The sequence below is a fragment of the Leopardus geoffroyi genome, chromosome B3, assembly GCF_018350155.1.
Source record: "Leopardus geoffroyi isolate Oge1 chromosome B3, O.geoffroyi_Oge1_pat1.0, whole genome shotgun sequence".
Classification (NCBI taxonomy): domain Eukaryota; kingdom Metazoa; phylum Chordata; class Mammalia; order Carnivora; family Felidae; genus Leopardus; species Leopardus geoffroyi.
The window spans coordinates 52218373-52242100 of NC_059337.1; the positions used below are offsets into that span (position 1 = coordinate 52218373).

At 40.9% G+C, this 23728-nt stretch overlaps 1 protein-coding gene across 2 annotated transcripts in view; it reads left to right on the top strand.

The window, feature by feature from the left end:
- Window positions 1–23493, top strand: part of MYO5C (myosin VC) — a 104409-nt gene extending 80916 nt beyond the window's left edge. For both annotated transcript variants that reach the window (XM_045449720.1, XM_045449721.1), the window contains 8 exons: window positions 1077–1175; window positions 2710–2864; window positions 4413–4502; window positions 6806–6956; window positions 7691–7973; window positions 18244–18418; window positions 18823–18903; window positions 22083–23493. In XM_045449720.1, coding sequence (XP_045305676.1) covers window positions 1077–1175; window positions 2710–2864; window positions 4413–4502; window positions 6806–6956; window positions 7691–7973; window positions 18244–18418; window positions 18823–18903; window positions 22083–22235 — 1187 coding nt within the window. In that variant the 3' untranslated portion in view covers window positions 22236–23493. The remainder of the gene's footprint in view (window positions 1–1076; window positions 1176–2709; window positions 2865–4412; window positions 4503–6805; window positions 6957–7690; window positions 7974–18243; window positions 18419–18822; window positions 18904–22082) is intronic.
- Window positions 23494–23728: the final 235 nt, after the last annotated feature.

Genomic DNA, 23728 nt, shown 5'->3' on the forward strand with positions numbered 1-23728 from the left:
ACTGGGTGTTATATGTAAGTGATGAACCACGGGAATCTACCCCCAAAACCAAGAGCACACTGTACATAATCTATGTTAGCCAGTTTGACAATAAATTACATGAAAAAAAATCTTTCTGACCTCTGCTTCTGCATTACATCTCCTCTCAGAATGGACATGAATCTTTGGTGACCAGAAGGCAGACTCTGGCTCACCCAAAGATGTCCACATCACAGTCCTCAGAACCTGTGGGTGTGTTATTTACACAACAAAAGGGATTTTTGCCAATGTGATTAAATTGAGGATCTTGAGATGGGGAGATTACCTGGGATTAATCTAGGTGGACCCAGTATAATCACAAGAGACCTCATAAGAGAGGGGCAGGAATGCCAGAGTGAAACAAGGTGATGTGATAACAGAAGCAAAGAGACAGACAGACAGACATGGTGATGGAAGCAGAGGTCAGAGGAAGCAGAGGCTACAATCCAGGGGATGTGGGCAGCCTCTAGAAGCTGTAAAAGGCAAGAAGCGGATTCTCCACTAGAGCTTCCAGAACTTAGCTCTGCTGATACTTTGATTGTAGTCCAACATGTAAGATCCATTTCAGTCTTCTGACCGCCAGCACTGTAAGATAGGAAAATTTGTGGTATGTCAAACCACTAAGTTTGTGGTAACTTGTTACAGCACATAGGAAGCTAATACAGCCCCCTTAGGATCATGCAGTTTGGTACTTTGCTCACCTACTGTTTCATGAATCTTGTTTCCTTGACTGTGACATCAGCATCTTGAGGACAGAAGCAACATCTTGGCTTGCTTTCTTATCCGCACTGTGCTGGATTCATACCGGACACTCATGAGGAGCCCTTCAAGGATCATTCCGCCTTTTCAGCGACAGCTATACTCATTGATACAGTTGCAGATAAGAATCACTACCAGAGGAATTCTTCGGGATTAATCAAGTTTCCATTTATCTGAAAGCCACAGGCATTTGTGTGCAAGCCAGCCAGAATGGGGTGGAAAGAGACAGAGCAGTCTCATTATAAAGCCTGTGGGAGTTGTTTCTGTGAATTTAGCTGATTGTTTGCCTCTGACTATAGGCAATGATGTGCACTTGTCCTCAAGACCCAAGGAGTATCTTGGAATGCTGGAATACAAGACAGAAGATGAGGACAAGCTCATTCAAAACCTCATTCTCGGTAGTGAGACCTGGAAGTCTGAATGTTTGCTCTGTCAGTCATTGCTACATCATGGGTGGGAGTAGTCATTTCTCTTCCTCCACTGCTGCTTCTCCTAGCCCAGAGTCTCCTAACCTTGGCACTGGTGACCAGATAATTGGTTGTTGTGTGGGGGCTGTGTATTGTAGGATATTAAGTAGCATCCTTGACTTCTACTCTCTAGAAACCAGTAACAACCCCTAGTCATGACAATAAGAAACATCTCCAGACATTGCCAAATGTCCCTTGGGAGCCAGAATTGCCCTCAGTTAAGAAGTACTGCCCTCACCCCTTCCAAAGTCTAATCATAGGATCCAGATAGAAGACACATCCTCTCATCTTTGTGTCTCAGCACAGGAGCAATGGCAGAAGTAACTGTGGTTCCATGTCCCATTCGACTTCGGCTGAGAATTTTATTTGCAGGCAATGTGATGGGAGCTTCCCAAACACGTTTCAGTTACAGGAATGTTCCAATGTGCATGCTCAAGTGTTGGTGTCTTAGAACCAATCTTACTAGACTGTCCTCACCTGAAAATCATACGGTTTTCCAGTGGGAGAGAGAAAAGCTGCCTTTCTATAAGCTGGTCTCAAGATAAAGCAGAAAGCTGATATGTAGCCTAACTTCCTCTTCTTCTAGGTGATTCCCCCACCAGAGCACATGAGCCACCTGTACCCTTTCCTTTCTAGCCTCACTTGTGCACAGCTGTGGGGCCTCTTCATTCCTCTGTCTTAATGCAGCCATGGGGAGGTCTTTGTTTGCTTACCTGAGTTTATTCTATAAAGTTTCTCTCTTCCCTTTATCCCCAATGTCTCCTCCTGCCATTCTCTTCTTCTCAAGGTCAGCGAGGCCTGCCTCTGCAGGACTATAGTGTGTCTGTTTTCCTGATTCAGGGAAGATGTATGTGATCACTGAGATCGTATCCCATCCTCATCACACAGGCTGGAGTGGGTGCATGGACTTGGGGTTTTTCCCTTACATTGGAGGGCTGAAATCCAGGGTCTCCATGCCAGGAAGAAGTACAAATTCTATCTAAAATTCAGCCTTTTTTTTTTTTTTCAGCGTTTATTTATTTTTGGGACAGAGAGAGACAGAACATGAACGGGGGAGGGGCAGAGAGAGAGGGAGACACAGAATCGGAAACAGGCTCCAGGCTCTGAGCCATCAGCCCGGAGCCCGACGCGGGGCTCGAACTCACGGACCGCGAGATCGTGACCTGGCTGAAGTCGGACGCTTAACCGACTGCGCCACCCAGGCGCCCCTAAAATTCAGCCTTTTAAAAAAAAAGAGAGAGAAAGTCCTTTGCAAATGGGAAGTAAGAGGAACAGGCGGTACCTGTATATTTTTGCCAGGAAAAGAGCCAGACTGAATTCCTCAAAGAGAAAAGATAGGCCTGTGCATTCAGGCATTGTATCAAGTACAGAAAAGCAAATAACCCTTGTCCCATAGTCAGAGGCTCCTTATGGGGAGAGCTGGCTATCGATCAGCTGTAGTTCTCATTGACTCTTTCTGTTCCAGACTTGAAGCCTCGTGGTGTGGTGGTGAACATGATCCCAGGGCTGCCCGCTCACATCCTGTTCATGTGTGTACGCTACGCAGACTCTCTAAATGACGCCAACATGCTCAAGTCCCTCATGAACAGCACCATTAGTGGCATCAAGCAGGTGGTTAAGGTAGGAACTGCCTTTGACATTGGCCTTTGGTATTTTAGTTACTTTAAGAACACCTTAAGGGTTCATCCCTGGCCCGTTCTTCACCTCTAGTCTTTGGTGAATCACGAGATTCCTTAAATTAGTCAGAGGCCCACTCTGTGAAAGAAGTCAAGCTGTTTGGAAAAGACAAGTTAGGTTAGGGATCCCCAAGGATAAAGATGTGCCAACAGACCTCAAAACCTTACCTTCAAGACTACAGCCGGGTAGCCAACACCCCCAGCACTTCTACCCCTTCAGGGTATGAGATGTCCGGCCATGAGGATTCATTATTCATCAGGAGTTAGAATAGAAAATTAACATTTGTCTGGTGCTTTACGTGCTTTCTAGTCACTATATTCACAAGAGCCACCAGGGTGTTCTGGGAAGAGACCCCCATAAATTGATGTTTTCCCTGTCCATAATTTCATAAATTGGGTTTCCTTAGGACAGACGTGCATTGTGTCCCAGGCCATGGGTACACGGTACTTGCCTCCTCTTGCCACCCTGGAATCTTTAGATATTTAGAAACTAGAAGATGCATGGCATGAGGAATAGAAATCCTTCCTCACTGGCATTTTCCCGGTCAGCTTCCCCAGTGGCTCCCTGCCTCTGCCTCTGCTGGTGTCCAGGACTGCCCCTCCCCAGCTCCAGCACACAGCGCATTAAAGCAGCCCTCACTTGGCCCTGCGCCCCCGCATCTCTGTGCCTCTCCATTCACCAAGGTGCTTACATTAGCAGGTTAGTTCCTGCAATCTGGCTTCATCTCTGTCACTGCACAAAAAGATCACCAGTAATTCCTCTTGCTAAATCCAGTGGTTTCTCCTTAATTTTTATCCTCCTCTAAGGGACTGAAGCTTTCAGACCACCTCTTTGAAACCATCCTACTTTGTCCTTCAAATCCCAGGACTGTCCCAGTTTTCCTCTTACCTCTCTGACCACCACACCTCTACCTTCTTTCTTCCTCTTCTTGCTGCCCCACAAGCGGGGCTGTTCTTCCCAAGAGTGTCCTTGCTTCTGAGCTCTGGTCCCTCCACCCCTTTCCTTCAAGGCAGCATTCTCTCCCCTTCTCAGGAGGCTTTCTCAGCTGCCCTCTTTCATCAGCATCTTTCCATCCTCTGAGCTTTTGTGGCATCATCTATGTCCACCATGCAGGTGCTCAGCCCCCTATTTAATTGTGTCCTGCATACGTTATGTTATATGCAACATTCTTCCCAGTCAGAATGAGAACTCCAGAAAGCAAGACCCCAGTCTTACCTTTATCAGGCACTCCTGCAGTGCCTGTATCAAGCTTCATACTAAGTGACCTATACAGAAATACTTTGCAAACCATAACCTGCTAAATAAACATAAAAGCCTATCATTACAGTATATAAATTTAATAAAATCTTGGGTGAATAAAAGAAGAATTCATTTTGATCAAAAGCCAACAAGCTAAGTAAACAGGTGAGATACATCTGTTCTTGGCTCAAAGGTACAAGTAGTGACCAAATCCAACTTTGTCTTTCTTTCTTTCTTTTTTTTTTTTTTTAGGAACATTTAGAAGACTTTGAGATGCTATCTTTTTGGCTTTCCAATACGTGTCATTTCCTCAACTGCCTAAAGCAGTACAGTGGTGAAGAGGTAGGGGCACTCGCCTGCTCTGTGTTCTGTGCTGACTGCTGGTCTAGAACTTCCTTATGAGGCAGAGCCCACCACAGGGATTGGGCATGTCCCCACTTCCTGGGGCAGCCTCTGCTCCACATGGCTTCCTACCTTCCTCCTCAGCCAGGAGGCCAGCTTCACATTACTGGTTGGACAGGATTCACAGCCAGAGACTTCTAGAAAAAGGCCTGGACCTTGGGCATGATAATAAGCCTCCATTTTCCTTGAGTTTTAAATCAATGAGGTAGATTAGATGATTTTTAAGTTTGATTCTCGTGAAATTCTGAAGATTTTAGTATTCTAACTATAAAATACAACCTTTAGATCAACATGGCTGTTTCTTCAGAGAGGATCTGCAGGATTCTCATCTTCCTCCATAATCTGTATATCTTTTGCCATTCCAACTCTGCCCCCAAGGGGCTAACATCATAAAGGAATTCTCCACCTTCAAATACTCAAAGAGCAAAATTTCACTGACCTGAAATAACAAAGTGGCTTTTAGGGTTTTACTGCTCTCCCAATGTTTCTACCATTTGTCCCTGCACACACCCGTGCAGTGTATGAAGTTTCTAGTGTCATACCTTCCCCAACACTTGATATTGACAGACATTTTAATTATTTACCAACCTCATAGGTATAAAATGATACCTTGTCAACTTAAATTGCAATTACTTGATCACTAATGAGGTCAAGAATCATTTCATGTGCTCACTGGTCATTTAGGTTTCTTTTCAAATTACCTATGACATCAGTTCTCCATTTTGTTTAGAGGTGATTTTTTTTTTACTGATTTGTAGATCTTTATCATGGATAAACCATGGCTTGTCTTATATTTTTCTTTATGGAGTCTATCATACATAATTTCTGAATTTTGGTGTATCAATCCTGTCCTTTTATGGTGTGTTTTAGTGTCTCGGTCAAGAAATTCTTCCCTGCCCTGAGATTGTGAATTTATTCTCCTACTTTCTTCTGTATTTCTGTAATTCAAATTGGAGCTCACAATTATGCTTTTACCTATCCAGAATTGGTGTGATTATTTATCCCATGATGTTGAGATAATGACCTCATATGTTTTTCCATGTGGATAGCAAATTGTCCCAATGAAGGAAGAGTAAAATACAAAAGTAATTCTACTAGTATTACAGAACAAAAGGAGAAACAAGTAGAGAAAACTCAACCTCTGACTAAAAGGAATACCAAAAGGAGCAGGGGTCACAGACCAGCCCATCTAAGACAAACAAGCATGTGTGAGACATTAATGGAAGAGGACATTATGCAACACCATTTACTTTTTTACCTTTTCTTTGCCCCCATCAGCCACATATACAATGTTCTTTGCTCTATCTGTTCTACGTTTTTTTTTTTTTCAGTTGCTATATATTCATTTCTATTTCTATGGTTCTTTTTCACCTATGCCTGTTACCATTATATCCTCTTCTTGTCTTAATGCTTTCTTTTTCCTTTATTTCTTTGAACATATTGAACATACTGTATTAGGCTGGTGGGCTGTTATGACAAAATACCACAGACTAGAAGGCTTTTAAACCACAGAAATTTATTTTCTCACAGTTCTAGAAACCTGAAGTCTGAGACCAGGGTGCCAGCATGGCTGGTACCTGGTGAGTGCTCTCTTTCTGGCTTGTGGATGGCTGTATTCTCATTATACCCTCACACAGACTTCCCTTGGTGTGTGGGCGCAGAGAGAGAAAGATTGAACTTTCTAGTGTCTTTTATTAAAGGCACACTAATCTCATCAGACGAGGGCCTCACACTTATGACCTCATTTGATCTGAATTACTTTTTTACAGGCCCCATCTCCAAATACAAGCATACTAGAAGTGAAGGCTCCAACATAGGAATCTGGGAACATCACAAATATTTAGTCCATTGCACACATCTTAAAATATTTCAGATTGATCTATGCTCTATAATCATTAAGTCATGAATCTCATGTATTGTATTACTGACCTCTTAAACCTCTTTGTTTCCTTGGGTGCTTTGCAGTTTTGTTTTGTTTTGTTTTGTTTATGAGCTTCCATGGAGGTTATTTTCCACTGTGTTCTGTTGGTGCTGGAGGCACATATTTGTAGGGTGAGTACAGTGACAGTTAGTTATAGAAAATAAGGGCTACCACACACGTGTAGAGCTCATTTGATACAAATAAGACATTAAGTTTTGAAGTATAGGAGCTGATTATAATGCCATTAGAGAGTATTTTAATTTCGTATATGCCTATAGCATTCTAATATTTATATGTATTTATATGCTGAAATTACTTTCAGGAATTCATGAAGCTTAATAGTCCACATCAGAATAAGAACTGCTTGAACAATTTTGACCTTTCAGAATACAGACAGATTCTTAGCGATGTGGCAATACGAATATATCATCGGTTCATTGTTGTAATGGAAAATAACATTCAACCAATAATAGGTAAGAAAAGAATTGATGACCAAAAAATATTTATGGTAACACTGAAACCTTAAAAAAACAAATCCTGTAGGGCGTGCCTAGATGTCTCAATTGGTTAAGCATCCCACTCTTGATCTTGGCTCAGGTCATGATCTCATGGTTGGTGAGATCTAGCGATTTCAAAGAACATAATTTTAAAACCAGAAAAATGTAACCATGTAAATGTCTCATTTTTAATTCTTTTCTATTGCTTGAAATGATTACTTCTCTAAAAAGTACATGGTTTGTAATTTCCTGCCTGGAAGGGTGATTCACCCCAAAGGGAAAGACCAGGGAGACCTGCTACTCCATGTGTAGCTACTCCTAGGTCATTACCACTTTTGAAATCTTAAAGTCCCACTCAGATTCTTGTATACTTTCTTCAACTTTCTGAAATTTAAATACTTCAGGCTTGAAATGGTACAGACCATGAGTTGTGTCGACCCGCTCCCTTTCCTGTGAAGCTGAAAGAAGAGGGAGTCCAAGCCTGCAAGAGGAGCTGCCGCCCTGTTGTACACAGCCATGTGCTCCGCCCACCTCCTACACCCCGTGCTCCCCACTTCTTGATTCTCTTGCTTTCCCCATCACAGCTGCATCCACGGCTAACTCTTGCAGAAAATGTCCCAGGTCCTGGAACAGACCCGAGAGAGCAGTGGGAAATGTTCTCTGGTTGTCCCCACCGCATGTGCAAGAAATGCCTGTGTTTTCCTCTGCAGTGCCGGGCATGCTGGAGTATGAGAGCCTGCAAGGCATCTCCGGCCTGAAGCCCACGGGCTTCCGGAAGCGGTCATCTAGCATAGATGACACGGACGCCTACACCATGACCTCTGTCCTGCAGCAGCTGAGCTACTTCTACAGCACCATGTGCCAGAACGGCCTGGACCCTGAGCTGGTGAGGCAGGCTGTGAAGCAGGTCTTTTTCTTGATTGGGGCGGTCACCCTGAACAGCCTCTTCCTGCGCAAGGACATGTGCTCCTGCAGAAAAGGGATGCAGATCAGGTAAAACCCATGATTCATCAGTTACACCGAGAGGCAGCTGGAAAGGATGCTTTTAATGTCTAGGGCCACACATTGCTGCCCCCTTCCCATGAGCTGCACTGCCTGGTGGGGCGGGGGGGGGGGGGGGGGGGTTTGTGCAAGAGGACTCTTGGAACTTTGGGGATGTCTGCGGTCAGGTGGTGGCCCCTCCACCCACCATTCTGCACCAGGCTAGCTTGACACTCAGGCCCAGGGCCTTAAGTGGTTAAAGACTAGCAACTAGTAATTGTAGATTTTAAATCCTGGCCCTGGGTGCTTATCATACACTCAGCCAGTGTTTACTGACCATCACCTCTGTGAATAGCACTGCCTGGTGGAGGACGCAGGAAACAAAGGAAAGAGCAGTTTGATCCCTGCCCTCTAGAAACTCAAAATAGCCAGATAACAATTCAAGGCAAGTCTGATTAAGTCACAAATGAGTGCTGCAGAGAAGAGAGATTACTGAGGACAGAAAAGTTAAGCCTGAGAGCTGTGCATTGAGTGATTTAAAAAGGGAGAAGAACATTCCAGGCAGGAGAAATGAGGCAGGCAAAGGCATAGTGCTGGAACTGAGGAGGACCGGTCCCCAGGCTTTGGTAGGTATCGCTGTCTAGATTAGCAGAGGTTTGTTTTGGGAGCAGCAGGACCAGCAGGCTGAGGACATGGTAATCACTTTTGAGGTGTCTCCACCTTTACTTATCTCTTAGTTGAGGAAACACAAACCCTGAGCTACTGTTTGAATTAATGCTGTCACATGATTAGAAAACACATAAAATAGTGTAGATATTTAGGATTTTTTATAATGTGTACAGGGATTTGATATCTGTGTGTGACATGAAAGCCTGAGGTCGTGTTGATAGTATCTTAAGCCAAGAAGTAAACGAGACATCCATTAAACCTTTTCAGCATTAATGAAACTTGGAATTGGACATCCCCTCAAACCAAGCTGGCAAATTCCCATGATACCAGGTTGAGATTTTCAGATAAGAACGAGTATTCCTGGGATACCTGGGTGGCTCAGTCGGTTGAACATCTGACTCTTGATTTCAGTTGAGGTCATAATCTCATGGTTGTAAGATTGAGCCCCATGTCAGGCTCAACACTGATGGCACAGAACCTACCTGGGATTCTCTCTCCCTCTCTCTCTGCCCCTCCTTCCCCCTCTCCCTCAAAGTAAATAAATAAACATTAAAAAAAAGAAGGAATATTCCCAAAGACTAGCCTTTGTGGATCTTTTTCTTTTCATTGAGAAAGGAAAGGGTTCTGTTTATTTCACAAGCTCCAAGAAGAAGCCCTGTAGGTCTCTGAGGTAGGATTCAACCCTATTTAAAGTATGAATACTTTATGAACACATAAACCTGAATGTTTCATTAGAGTCTTGACTAAGCAGTTATCATTCCTTCTGTGGGTTCTCCATGAGTGAAGATGGTCATAAGCAAGACACGTGACTCTAGGTCCAGTAACAACTTTTCAGAGGAGAGGCAACTTCTGTCCCCATGGGTGCTCAGTGCTTTTTCCTTTCACCAATCAAAAGTGGACATCCAGGAAGTAATTCCTTTAGAGCAGGTTGCTCTGAATAGCACATGCATTTGACAGGGACTCATTCATTCAGGTATTTATTAAGCCACTGCCATAGCAAGGCCCATAAGGATGTGAGGTGGCTTTACAATGAAAACACAAGCAACAAAATAATAATATATGAATTCAGGTAAAAAATCAAGACCCAAAGGAAAAAAAAATAGTAAACTGTGGACAGAGTAGCTAGAACACTGTTTCTAGCCCATGGGGGCTTTCTGGCTGGCAGGACAAAAAGCAAATGTTGTCATCGGCTCTTTGGTCTCGTTGAGCATGGTGAGGCTGATGTGCTCAGGCAAGATTTAAAGATTTTCCTAGTACCTATTTTTTTGTTCCTAGTCATGAAATATAAAAATACTATTTCATGTGGAACTTTATCTCACAATCTCCACAATAGCATTTTTACAGCAAATTTCATCGTGGCTGCTTTGCCCAGTGATCTTTGATAAAAGCCAACATACAGCATGTGGAGACAGTTCTGTCAGGAACCAGAATAACGTGGCCCAAGCACATACATTTCTTGCTGTACTGAGGGAATTTGCAAAGAACATGAAAAGCATTGATTGGGGCCTGAAAGGACAGGCAGAATTTCAGCAGACCAAGACTTAGAAGAATGAACACAGGCCTCAGTAAAGGATAACTGATGGTAGGTATTAATAGCTCCCTTTGAATGGAGTGCCGGATTGGTTACAGAGATAAGTAGAATGCCATTTTCCAGGGTGAGCAGTGCATGCTTTAGTCCCTCAGCAGTGGCAGCCACCATAAGTTGTTTTTTTTTTGTGTTTTTTTTTTTCCAGAAGGCTTTAAACTATGAATTCATGGGGCGCCTGGGTGGCTCAGTCAGTTAAGCGCCCGGCTTTGGCTCAGATCATGATCTCATGGCTCATGGATTCGAGCCCCATGTCAGGCTTTGTGCTGACAGCTCAGAGCCTGGAACCTGCTTCAGATTCTGTGCCTCCCTCTCTCTCTGCGCCCCCCTCCCCCCGCTCATGCTCTGTCTCTCTCTCCTTCAAACATAAATAAAAACAATAAAAACTTTTTTTAGATAAACTATGAATTCAATTCTGTTAATAGTTATTGGAATATTCAGATTATATATTTCATCTTTGGTGAGTTTTTTAAAGGAATTGGTCCACTCAAAGTTGTTGAGTTTATGTGCATAGACTATTGACAATATTTTCTTATTATTTTAGTTTCTGTAGAATTTGTAGTGGTATCTGCCCCCTTTGATTCCTATATTGGTGATCTGTGTCTTATCTTTTTCTCGTGATCTGTCTTGCTAGAGGTTTATCAATTTTACTGATCTTTTCAAGTAACCAGTTTTTACTTCCATTGATTTTTCTCTATTTTAAAAAATTTAATTGATTTCTATTACTGTCTTTATTATTTCATTCTTACTTTGGATTTATTTTGCTCTTTTTTTTTCTGGTTTCTTAGGGGAAAAGCACTGGTTATTGACTTTGAGGCCTCTCTTTTCTAACATAAGCATTTAATGCTATGAATTTCTCTCCAAGTGCCAACTTTATCCCACAAATTTGGAAATGTTGTATTTCCACCTTTGCTGAGTTGAAAAATAGTTTCTGATTTCCCTGGAGTCTTACTCTTTGCCCTGTGGATTATTTAGAAGTATGTTGCTTCTTTTTCAACTGTTCAGAGACTTTCTTGCTACTTGTCTATTACTAATATTTAATTTGATTCCATATGATCAAAGAACATATTCTGTCAGGTACACTCTTGGAAACAGAAAGGAGAATGGTGGCTGCCAGAGGCTGAGGAGAGCGGGAAAAGGGGAGGTGTTGTTCAGTGGATAAAGAGTTTCAGGTCTGAAAGATGAAAGAGTTCTAGGGATCTGTTGTTGCACACCGTTAACACTACTATACTCTACACTTAAAAATAGTTAAGATGCCGGGCGCATGGGTGGCTCAGTTGGTTAGGCATCCGACTTCGGCTCAGGTCATGATCTCACAGTCCCTGAGTTTGAGCCCTGCTTTCAGCACAGGCTCTGGGCTGACAGCCCGAAGCCTGGAGCCTGCTTCAGATTCTATGTCTCCCTCTCTCTGACCCTCTCCCATTCATGCTCTGTATCTGTCTCAAAAATAAATAAACATTAACAAAATTTTTTTGGTTTTTAAAAATGGTTAAGATGGTGGGGTGCCTGGGTGGCTCAGTTGGTTAAGCATCTGCCTCTTGGTTTCAGCTCAGATCATGATCTCATGGTTCATGAGTTCGAGTCCCACATTGGGCTCTGTGCTGACACCGTGGCGCTTGCCTGGGATTCTGTCTCCTTCTCTCTCACTGCCTCTCCTCTGCTTGTTATCGCTCGTGCTCTCTCTCTCTCTCTCTCTCTCTCTCTCTCTCAAAAATAAATAAACATTAAAAAAAATTTAAAGTTAAGGTGGTAAATTATATGTCTTTTATCATAATAAATAAATAATCTCAAGATGCACACAGGTTGAAATATATCATAGATTAAGACACCAGAGTCACTAACCATCCCACTTTGAGAATTGCCCAGGTTTATTTGTTAAATAAAAACTTTTAAACATTTTTACATTAAAAAAACTTTGTATGATTTCAATTCTTTTTAAATTTGTGAAGATTTGCTTTTATGCCTAGAAAATGATCTGTTTTTGTGAATGTTCCACATACAGTTGAAAAGAATGTATATTCTACTGTGTTTGGGTGGAACGTCCTACAAATGTCAATTAGACCCAGTTTGTTGATGGTGTTTTTCAGTTCTATATCCTTGCCAATTTTCTGTGTATTATTTTTGTTGATTACTGAGAGGAGTGTTGAAGTCCATCTGTAATTATGAATCTGTATGTTCCTTCAGTTTGTCCGTTTTTGCTTCATGTATTTAATGTCTTCTTAGTGAGTTGACCATCCTAACATTATGTAGGGTCCTTCTTTAGCCCTCTAATGGTAATCTTCTCTGCTCTGAAATCTACTTTGTCTGAAAGCCTACTTTTTCTTTTGATTAGTGTTCTCATAGTGTATCTTTTTTCATCCTTTTACTTTTAACATACCTGTGTCATATTTGAAATGACTTACTTTACTTCTTTTTTCATTTGAGAGAGAGTGTGTGTGTGTGCGCACGCGCACGCGTGAAAGTGGGGAATGGGGCAGAGGGAGGGAGAGAAAGAGAGAGAGAAAGAGAGAGAGAGAGAGAGAGAGAGAATATTCTAAGCAGGCTCCACGTTCAGCACAGAGCCCTAGCCAGGGCCTGATCCCATGACCCCGAGATCATGACCTGAGCTGAAATCAAGAGTCAGACGCTCAACCAACTGAGCCACCCAGGTGCCCCTAAAGTGACTTTCTTATAGGCAGTGTACATTTGGATCTTGTTTGGTTTAGTTTTGGATTTTTTAAAGCAAGTCTGACAACCTGTGCTTCTTAATTGGAGTGTTTAGGCCATTTCAATTTAATGTAATTATTAATATGTTTAGATTTAAGTCTACCATTTTATTATTTTCTATTTGTTCCTTTGGTTTTTATTTCTCTGACTTCCTTTCTCTGCCTTCTCTTGGGTTCTTTGAATATTTTTGATACTCCTTTTATTTTTTTTTAATATTTTTAACATTTATTCATTTATGAGAGGCAGAGAGCACAAGCAGGGTAGGGGCAGAGGGAGAGGGAGACACAGAACTGAAGCAGGCTCCAGGCTCCGAGCTGTTAGCACAGAGCCCAATGCGGGGCTTGAACTCACAAGCTGTGAGATCATGACCTGAGCTGAAGTTGGACGCTTAATTGACTGAGCCACCCAGGCGCCCCTTAATACCCGTTTTAAATTTATCTACTGTGTTTTTTAGTGGTTGTTTTTTGTGTTTTTGTGTTTTTTGTGTTTTTTAGTGGTTGTTCTAGGGATTACAGTATGTATACTTAACTTCTTCAGTCTATTGAGAATCATTATCTTAACCATGTCAAGTGGAATGTAGGAAGCTAACCATCACATAGTCCCCTTTCCCCTTTCCACTTTATGTTATAGTTGTTTTATGTATTATATATACATAATCAAAAACTGTTCTGGATAATGTTATAATTTTTATTTTAAACCATCTAAAATATTTTAAGGAACTCAGTAGAAGAATTGCCTATTATATTTACTCACATATTTACCATTTCTGTTACTCCTTCATTCCTAATGTTTCAAGTCTTACTTTTTCCCCCAAATGTCATGTTAATATCATTTCCTTTCTGTCTGAAGAAATTCTGTCAGTAGGTCCTTGTACAGCAGGTTCACTGGCAATACTTAGTTTTCTTTCACGTGAAAATGCCTTCATTTCACTTTCTTTCCTAAAGTATGTGTCTTAGGACTTAAAGACTTAGGATGTGTCTAGGTGTGGATTTCTTGGGGTTCCCAAGAATCTCTTTGAGATTCCCTGAGCTTTTTGAATCTGTAGGCTTGTATATCTCACTAAATCTGAGACATTTTAAGCCATTTCTTCAAATATTTTGTCTGCATCTTAATTTCTCCTTTCCTCTGGAACTTCAATAACACAAATGTTAAACCTTTCATTATTATCCCATGAGTCCATAAGGTTCTGTTTATTTTTTCAGTTTTTTCCCTTTATATTCTTTAGATTAAATAATCTCTTGACCCCTTCAAGTTCACAGATTCTTTCCTCTGCCATGTCTATTTTGCTATTGAGCCTATTAAGAGAATTATTTTTGTTACTGGATTTTTCACTTCTAAAATTTTCATTTGGTTTTTCTTTATATCATTCTATTTCTTTTCTGAGACTTTCTATCTTTCCAGTTACTTCAAGATAGTTCATCTTCACTTTTTGGAGAATTTTTGCGATAGCTTCTTTAAAGTCTTTGTGAGATAATTCCAAGTGTGCATCATCTCAGAGTTGACACCTGCTGATTGTCTTATTTGATGCAAATTGAGGTTTTCCTGGTTCTTCATATGTCAAGTAATTTTGAATTGTATTCTGGACACTTTTAATATTACACTATGAGATTTTGAATCTTTCATTGTTATGGAGAATGTTGGTATTTTTATCAGATAATCACACCATTTGAGTTCACTTGCAAGTTCTGACCATCCTTGGTGGCTCGTGTTTCCCATGTCAGTTTTCAAAGCCTTTGTAATGCTGTTTGGTTCTGTCTCATGTGTGACACACAGTGGTCAGTCTGAAACTTGCATGGTGCTCTGTCTCATAGTTTAGTCTTCAAACTATGTGTGCTGTTGAGGATCAGATCCATGCATGAGCCCAGAGGAGTGTACCAAGGAGTTCATAAACAATTTCAAGGGATTGCTTTCCCAAGTTCCTCCTCCTCCAAATCACCCCTGATACTTTCCAGATTGCTGGAAATCCCTCTTTGGTCCTCCAGACAGAAAACTGGGGCTTCACTTACCTCACTGTGTGGTGTACTTCCTGCAAATGTCTTCATCTGAGGCTCAGTGGTGGCAGAATAGAACAATGGGGGTTCACCCCCTTCTCATGAACCACAGTTGCTCCATTTGGAGAAGACTTTTCTCCCTGAGAATTTTAGCTTCTTCCTGGACTCCATTGCCACCATTGCTACCACAATGAAATTGGGGCTTAAACATGAAAGAAGAAGGTAAAAGGAGAGGATTTCCACCCTCTCAGGAGCTTTAACACACCTCTTTTCAGCCCCTCAAGCCAGACCTAGAGGGCTCCTTCTGGAACTCTTTGTTGTCATCAGTACCCACTGCTGAGCTTCAGGCTTCTTTGAGGTCAAGCTAATGAATAGCAGATGGAATAAACTGGTAAACTGATTATCCATTTGGCAATACCTCAAATACTGGTCTTCTTCCCCAATCCATCTGGTACTATTTACCTTTCAGAGTCATCAAATAGCTGCTTCAAGACATTCCATCAAGCTTTTATAGCTGCATTCATTGGGAGGGGCAAAATGGAGTGTGCTCTTACCAAGAACCAGAACTCCACCACTGATTCCCTCCCCCACTCCCACTTTGTTTTTTAATTGAGGTATAATTAACATAGAGTGTTATATTAGTTTCAGGTATACAATATAATGATTCAACAACTCTATACATTACTCAGTACTCATCAGGATAAGTCTACTATTAATTCCTTTTATCTGTTTCGCCCATCCTCCCACCCACCTCCCCTCTGATAACCACCAGTTTGTTCTCTGTATTTAAGAATCTGAGGTTTTTTTTCTTTGCTTCTTTTTTCCTTTGTTTTTTTTTCCTAAACTCCACATGTGAGTGAAATCATATGGTATTTGTATTTCTTTGACTTATTTCACTTAGCATTATAAGCTCTAGGTTCATCCATGTTGTTGCAAATGGCAAGATCTCATTATTTTTTATGGCCGAGTAATATTTGATTGTACATATATACCACACCTTCTTTATTCATTCATCTATGGACCAGATATACACCTGGGTTGCTTCCATATCTTGACTATTTTAAATAATGCTATAATAAACATAGGGGTGCATATATCTTTTTGAATTAGTGTTTTTATTTTCTTTGGGTAAATACCCAGTAGTGGAATTACTGTATCATATTCCACCACTGATTTTTTTTAATTTTTTAATGTTTATTTATTTTTGAGAGAAAGAGAGAGGGAGAAGAGGAGTGGCAAGGAGAAGGGGAGACACAGAATCTGAAGCAGGTTTCAGGCTCTGAGCTGTCAGCACAGAGCCCAACACAGGGCTTGAACTCACGAACAGTGAGATCATGACCTGAGCCAAAGTCGGACACTTAACCCCCTGAACCACCCAGGTGCTCCTCCACCACTGATTTTTAAGTGAGAGAATTAACATGCTCAACATCCAGATTAAGGAAGTACTGTAGCAGGACCAAATAGAATGGATTAGAAGGGACAAGATGAGAGGCCCAATAGGAATGTATTGTAATAAGGACTCAAACTAGTGAGACAAAATTGACAGTGCAAAAAAGGGGGAAACCAGTGTAAGAGATGGTATCTCATACTCATTACATCCCTATGGAATACTTCAATTCAGCATTGTTGTCCCAGTGTTATAATCAAAGACCCACATAGGGAGTTGCTAATTTAAAAGGTCAGAGCTAGAAATGACCTTAGAGATCACCTAGTTCAAACTCAATTTTTTTTAAGTTTATTTATTTAAGTAATCTCTCCACCAAATGTGGGGCATGAACCCATGGTCTTGAGATCAAGAGTCACATATTCCTCCAACTGAGCCAGCCAGGTGTCCCCAGTCGATTTTTTAAAACAGCTTCACTGACAGATAATTTACACGCTGTGAAGTTTATCTGTTCTGTAAACCATACCCATATAGTTCAATGGTTTTTGGTATATTTACAGAGTTGTGCAAACATCACCATAATGTGATTTAAAATATTTCCATCACTCTATAAAGAAACCTTATACCTATTAGCAGCCACTCTTATCCCCTACCACATCCCACCTCCCCAGTCCCCCCTCCCTCAGCCTATGCAGCCACAAATATATTTTCTTTCCCTATAGGTTTGCCTGTCCTGGACACTTTTGTAAATGGAATCATAAAATGTGATATCTTTTCTTTTAGATATTTTTAAGGGTATTTATTTATTTTGAGAGATACAGAGACAGTGCAAGTGAGGGATGAGCAGAGAGAGAGGGAGATAGAGAATATCAAGCAGGCTTTTCACTGTCAACACAGAGCCTGACATGGGGCTCGAGCTCACAGACTGTAAAATCATGACCTTAGCTGAAACCAAGAGTCAGATGCTTAACCAAGTGAGCCACCCATGTGCCCCAAATGTGATGTCTATTGTAACTGGCTTCTTGCACTTAGCGTAAAGTTTTCACCACTCATCCATGTGACCACATGTATCACTACCTCATTCTTTTTTATTGCTGAATACTATTCCATTGTATGGACGTACCACAATTTGTGTATCCATCAGTTGGTGGACGTTTGGGTTGTTTTCATTTTTTGGCTATTATAAATAATGCTGCAGTGACCATTTGTGCACAGTGTTTTATATGGACGTGCTTTCAGTTCTCTTGAGTATTAGAAGTAGAGTTGCTGGGTCATATGGCAGTTCTATGTTTAACATTTTGAGGAACTGCCAAACTATTTTTCTTACCAGCTATGGCATTTTACATTCCTACCAACAGTATATGAGGGTTCTCAACATTCTCATTTACTCAGAGAGGTTGAGTAACTTTCCAAGTTCACACAGTAGATTGGTGGGACTAAAACCCATGCCTCTTAATTCATAAACGTATGATAATTACTCATAGAAACAAGAATAAAAACCCCAGTGGACTGAATTAAAGCCTTCTACCAATTGAAAATTTTCTGCCAACTTAGGAAAAGAAATGAGTTTTTTATACCAATGTAAGTCTTCAAATATCACTATGGTTTTTTCCTTTAGTAGATTTTCAAATCCATTATTAAGGGTATTTTAATAGATTACTTTATAAATTATTACAGTTGCTGCTTTTTGCTCAGATTTTCCCGAGTTTATAACTGGTATGGCCCCTCACCCCAGACCATCAAGATCCTTAGAACCATGGGTCATGAGAGCTGATCATCTGGTCCAACCCCCTCATGTTACAAATGAAGAAACTGCTGGACTGTGGTCCTAAGGCTGTCAGTGAACTTGGGGACCCTCTCAGTACACACTGGGGGATTCAGCACCCTACTCTGAAGTGTTCTCAATGGATCGCCCACTCTTGTCTGTTTCTCTGGCTTTTACTCCAGGTGCAACATCAGCTACTTAGAAGAATGGCTTAAAGATAAGAATTTGCAGAACAGCTTGGCTAAGGAAACTTTGGAGCCTCTCTCTCAGGCAGCCTGGTTGCTTCAGGTCAAGAAGACCACAGACAGCGATGCCAAGGAGATCTATGAACGCTGTACCTCACTGTCTGCTGTGCAGGTGACCACATTTACAGAGTGTGTCCCTGATCTTCACTACCAAATCATGTCATTGATGTCCCCCTTTCTGGCTTAGCCAGCGATAGGGTGTATCTGAGGCTCTGTGTGCTCTTTGAGGAGATGTATCTTCCATGGACCACCATCTTATCTAAAAAGCATTTATTTAATACTAACTTAGAACTTTAAAACACAAAAGTGCATTCCCTGCTCACAAAACACAGATGTGTATGTATGGAGAGCAGGGGGCAGTAAGGAAGGAGGCTGGAGCACATGGTTCCTAGAGCCAAAATACAATGTTAAAGAACTATGTGTGGTTCCCAACAGTTCCCAAACCATTGAATCATTATTTCATGGACAGACTTGTCCTTTTTCATGGTCTAACACCATCTTATGTGCTGTTCGCAGATCATAAAGATCCTTAATTCATACACACCTATAGATGACTTCGAGAAAAGAGTAACTCCATCCTTTGTTCGCAAAGTACAGGTATGATCCTTAAGCATGTGCCTTTTATTTTTTATTTCCTTATTTTTTATATTAACTATAATTGATTGTCAAATTGGTTTCCCTACAACACCCAGTGCTCGCCCCAACAGGTGCCCTCCTTAATGCCCATCACCCACTTTCCCCACCCCCCATCAACCCTCAGTTTGTTCTCAGTATTTAAGAAGTCTCTTATGGTTTGCCTCCTTCCCTCTCTGTAACTTTTTTTCCCCCTTCCCCTCCCCGCTGGTCTTCTATTGAGTTTCTCAGGATCCACATAAGAGTGAAAACATATGGTATCTGTCTTTCTCTGCCTGACTTATTTCACTTAGCACAATACTCTCCAGTTCCATCCACGTTGCTACAAATGGTCAGATTTCATTCTTTCTCATTGCCGTGTGGTATCCCATTGTATATATAGACCACATCTTCTTCTTTTTTTTTTTTTTGGTTCATATTTTTATTTTTTTATTTTTTTTAATATGAAATTTATTGTCAAATTGGTTTCCATACAACACCCAGTGCTCATCCCAACAGGTGCCCTCCTCAATACCCATCACCCACCCTTCCATCCCTCCCACCCCACATCAACCCTCAGTTTATTCTCAGTTTTTAAGAGTCTCTTATGGTTTGGCTCCCTCCCTAACTTTTTTCTTCCTTCCCCTCCCCCATGGTCTTCTGTTAAGTTTCTCAGGATCCACATAAGAGTGAAAACATATGGTATCTGTCTTTCTCTGTATGACTTATTTCACTTAGCATAACACTCTCCAGTTCCATCCACATTGCTGCAAAAGGCCGTATTTCATTCTTTCTCATTGCCACGTAGTAGTATCCATTGTGTATATAAACCACAATTTCTTTTTTTTTTTTTTTTTGGTTTATTTTTTTTCCTTTTTTTTAATATATAAAATTTATTTTCAAATTGGTTTCCATACAACACCCAGTGCTCATCCCAAAAGATGCCCTCTTCAATACCCATCACCCACTCTCCCCTCCCTCCCACCCCCCATCAGCCCTCAGTTTGTTCTGTTTTTAACAGTCTCTTATGCTTTGGCTCTCTCCCACTCTAACTTCTCTTTTCACAATTTCTTTATCCATTCATCAGTTGATGGACATTTAGGCCCTTTCCATAATTTGGCTATTGTTGAAAGTGCTTCTATGAACATTGGGGTACAAGTGCCCCTATGCATCAGCACTCCTGTATCCCTTGGGTAAATTCCTAGCTGTGCTATTGCTGGGTCATAGGGTAGGTCTATTTTTAATTTTTTGAGGAACCTCCACACTGTCTTCCAGAGTGGCTGCAACCAGTTTGCATTCCCACCAACAGTGTAAGAGGGTTCCCGTTTCTCCAAGGGATGTGCCTTTTAATTTTCAGTATAAGAAATTGATATTGAGGAGTGCCTGGGTGACTCAGTCAGTTGGGCATCTGACTCTTGATTTCGGCTCTGGTCATGATACCTGGGTCATGGGATGGAGCCCCGCTTTGGGCTCTGCACTGAGTGGGGTCTGCTTAAGATTATCCCTCTCTCTCTCCCTATGCCCCTCTCCCCTACTTGTACTCTTTCTTTCTCTAAAATAAAAAAAGAAAGAAATTGATATTGAATTACGGTTATAGAAATCTAAGATTAAAGCACATTTACCAAACATGCAAATGAAAGGCACTTAGCAAAAGCAGCAGGAATTTTCTCTGTCAAATACCCCCATTTTCAGAACCCATTTTAGCCTCAGTGGGAAGGGAATGAAAACACCAAAATCACCACTCAGCTGCTATGTTCCTTCAGGATGTCTTGTTTATTATCAGTCTTGTTATCAGTCTGTGCAAGAGAACAGAGCCTGAATGGAAACAGAGTCTTGTATACCCATTTTTTTCTTATTTAAATCCCTAAAGTTTCTTCCCCAATCAACTAGCACACCAGTTCTCAAAGTTTAGTTCAAGGATCCTGGGCATTCTGGAGACCCTTTCAGTGAGTCTGCAAAGTCTTCTTTTTTCTAAATATGTATGTGTGAGGCACACTTCTCCTTATAGACTTCAACCAAAATAACATGTCACTATGGATTTAAGGTAGAAGTGGGTACAAGTTTCCACCTGTCATATTATGTCAGGCATTAAAAAGATTTACAAAAATATAAAACAATACTGCCTCCTACTAAATTTGTTTGTTTTCAAAAATAGTTATTTCTCAATACATGTTTACATGCATTGGGTTTGTTCTTGTTATTTTAATGATTTAATATTTTGAAGTATTTTAATTACTAATATGGTAGGTATTTTAATTACTAATATGGCTAATATTACTATTATGGCTATACCTACATACCCAAAGCTCTTTAGGGTCCTCAATAATCTTTAAAGGGTATAAGGGGTCTTGGGGCACCTGGGTGGCACAGTCAGTTAAGTGTTCGACTCTTGATCTCAGGGTCATCAGTTCAAGCCCCATATTGGGCTCCATGCTGGCCATGTAGGCTACTTAAAATAATAATAATAATAATAATAATAATAATAATAATAATAATAATAAAAGTACACTTTATTTTTTTAAAAAATTTATAATGTTTATTTAATTTTGAGAGAGCGCAGGGCAGGGAGGGGCAGAAAGAGAGGGAGATACAGAATCCGAAGCAGGCTCCAGGCTCTGAGCTGTCAGCACAGAGCCCGATGCAGGGCTCAAACCCATGAACTGCGAGATCATGACCTGAGCCAAAGTCGGCCGCTTAACCAACTGAGCCACCCAGATGCCCCAAAAGTAAACTTAAAAATAAAAAGAATATAAAGGGGTCTTTAAACAAAAAGTTCACAAACTACTGAACTAAAAAGAAGGATAACTGCTATAAGACTTAATCTGTGAGATCTACTCATGTTTGGGCTTAGAATTATGCCACAAGAGTGGGTAAGAATAGAAAACAGATCCATTTACAGTCATTCCATCCTGTGGGAAATTAACTTGTGAGGTGAAACAGAGCACTTAAGTAAATATTCATGAGAGCGACTGGAAATCCTGCATAGACCATGTCACCATGGTATTGTGTTGTTAAAATACTCTTTTGTGTATTCTCTCACATGATTTTGAAAGGAGCTTTCCAGTGAAGCTGGAGTTGTGTTTTCCTTACTCTAGACTTCTAAATAGTCATAAAGCAGAATGCACTGGTTTCCTTATTCACTTTTCTTCTGGTTCTTATTTCAGGCTCTCCTAAATAGCCGGGAGGATTCATCACAGCTGATGTTGGATACAAAATATCTCTTTCAAGTTACCTTTCCTTTTACCCCCTCTCCACATGCTCTGGAAATGATCCAGATCCCCAGCAGTTTTAAGCTAGGTTTTCTCAATAGATTATAGCAGGAGAAAGGAGAGGAAATGTATGTTTCCCTCAGAAGCCAAATGAAGGTCAAATATGAGGGATGTGGTTGTTAATTGGAACTGGAAATGCTGTGGAATGTGATGTAAAGAAGCAAAGAAGAATTCTCCAAGATGGGCCACGTCTTCTCTTGTTCCCCGTGATTGTGCTGCCACTGTCATTTTGTAAGAGTTAACACACACCAGCTGCGGTTGGAAAGGCCATGTCTACCTTCTGAATCACAGCCAACTTTTACTGGAATTCCTCGAAGGCCCATGTTTTCTTCCAGGTGCCTCTTGTCTAGATCTGTTTTGTGACAGGGCTCCCCTCAAAGGGAGTATGATCTGGGGACACAGTGCCCCCTAAGTTTACTAATGTTCATGTGAAGCCCAGGTACATTTATGAAGCCGCGAGTGGGTTCCAGGGCTGAGTCTTCCAGGAAATAATCCCATTTGGCCACAATGCCCTGTTGAAATTCCTCTCAGCCCATGCCTCCTGCCCAGGGTGGGTGGGGTGGGGTTCACTGACTTTCACTAAAAATGCTCCTGCATGAAAAAATATTTATTATTTAAGAGCCCTCTAGTTTTTAGGCAAATATTCAGTCTGAAATGAATCACGTGAAGTGTTTTATGTATATATCTACCTAAAACGAATATATTATTAAAATTAATTGCCAGGGCATTTACCACCTCTTCTGAAAGAACATTTCTTTATGTTTTATCTGCCAACATATTGGCCATATGTTTTTCATTGTTCAATATCGTTCGTGCAACAGCTTCTCTAAAAACTAAATTTAAAAGGCAACCTAATTGGTTTTCTCTCTCTTTTCAGCATTCAAATATGTTTTTAAATTTTCCCATAAAAAAAAAAACTGAAGAATTATGTCAGTTCTTCCTGTTGAGAAACCAGTATTTCCCAAGTTTCATGAAAACCGACCATCCCTTGTCCCCCCAGACATTCTCATTCCTTCCTTCAGAGCACATGATGTTGCACTGCTAGCCTGTGGCATGTGACCCATTCCAAGAATCCAACCAGCCCTCCTGTCTCTGACAGACTCACAGGCACGAGCTGTGGTTCTGTCCCACAGATCTATGTCTTAGGAGTGATAATACATGATTATGAAGCAACATCACCCTATTAATATGTAACAATGCCTTTGCATATTATAAATGATTTAGTTCTTTTAGATACATTGTATATGAAGAAATGAAAAAGTAGAACTTTTCAATGTTTTAATCAATAAAATAAATTACCAAATGAGTTGGGTCAGGTTTTTTTTAATTGCTGGGAGACTACATTTTTCTTACGTGCACGAGGTTTATGCTTTTCTTCAAGGGTTGTATACTTAAAGATGCTGGGATCTCTATAGATTCATAATTTCTCATAAAATGTGTATAAACAGTTGGGATGCCCGGGTGGCTCAGTCAGTTAAGTGTCCGACTCTTGGTTTAAGCTCAGGTCATGATCTCACAGTTTGTGGGTTGGAGCCCCATGT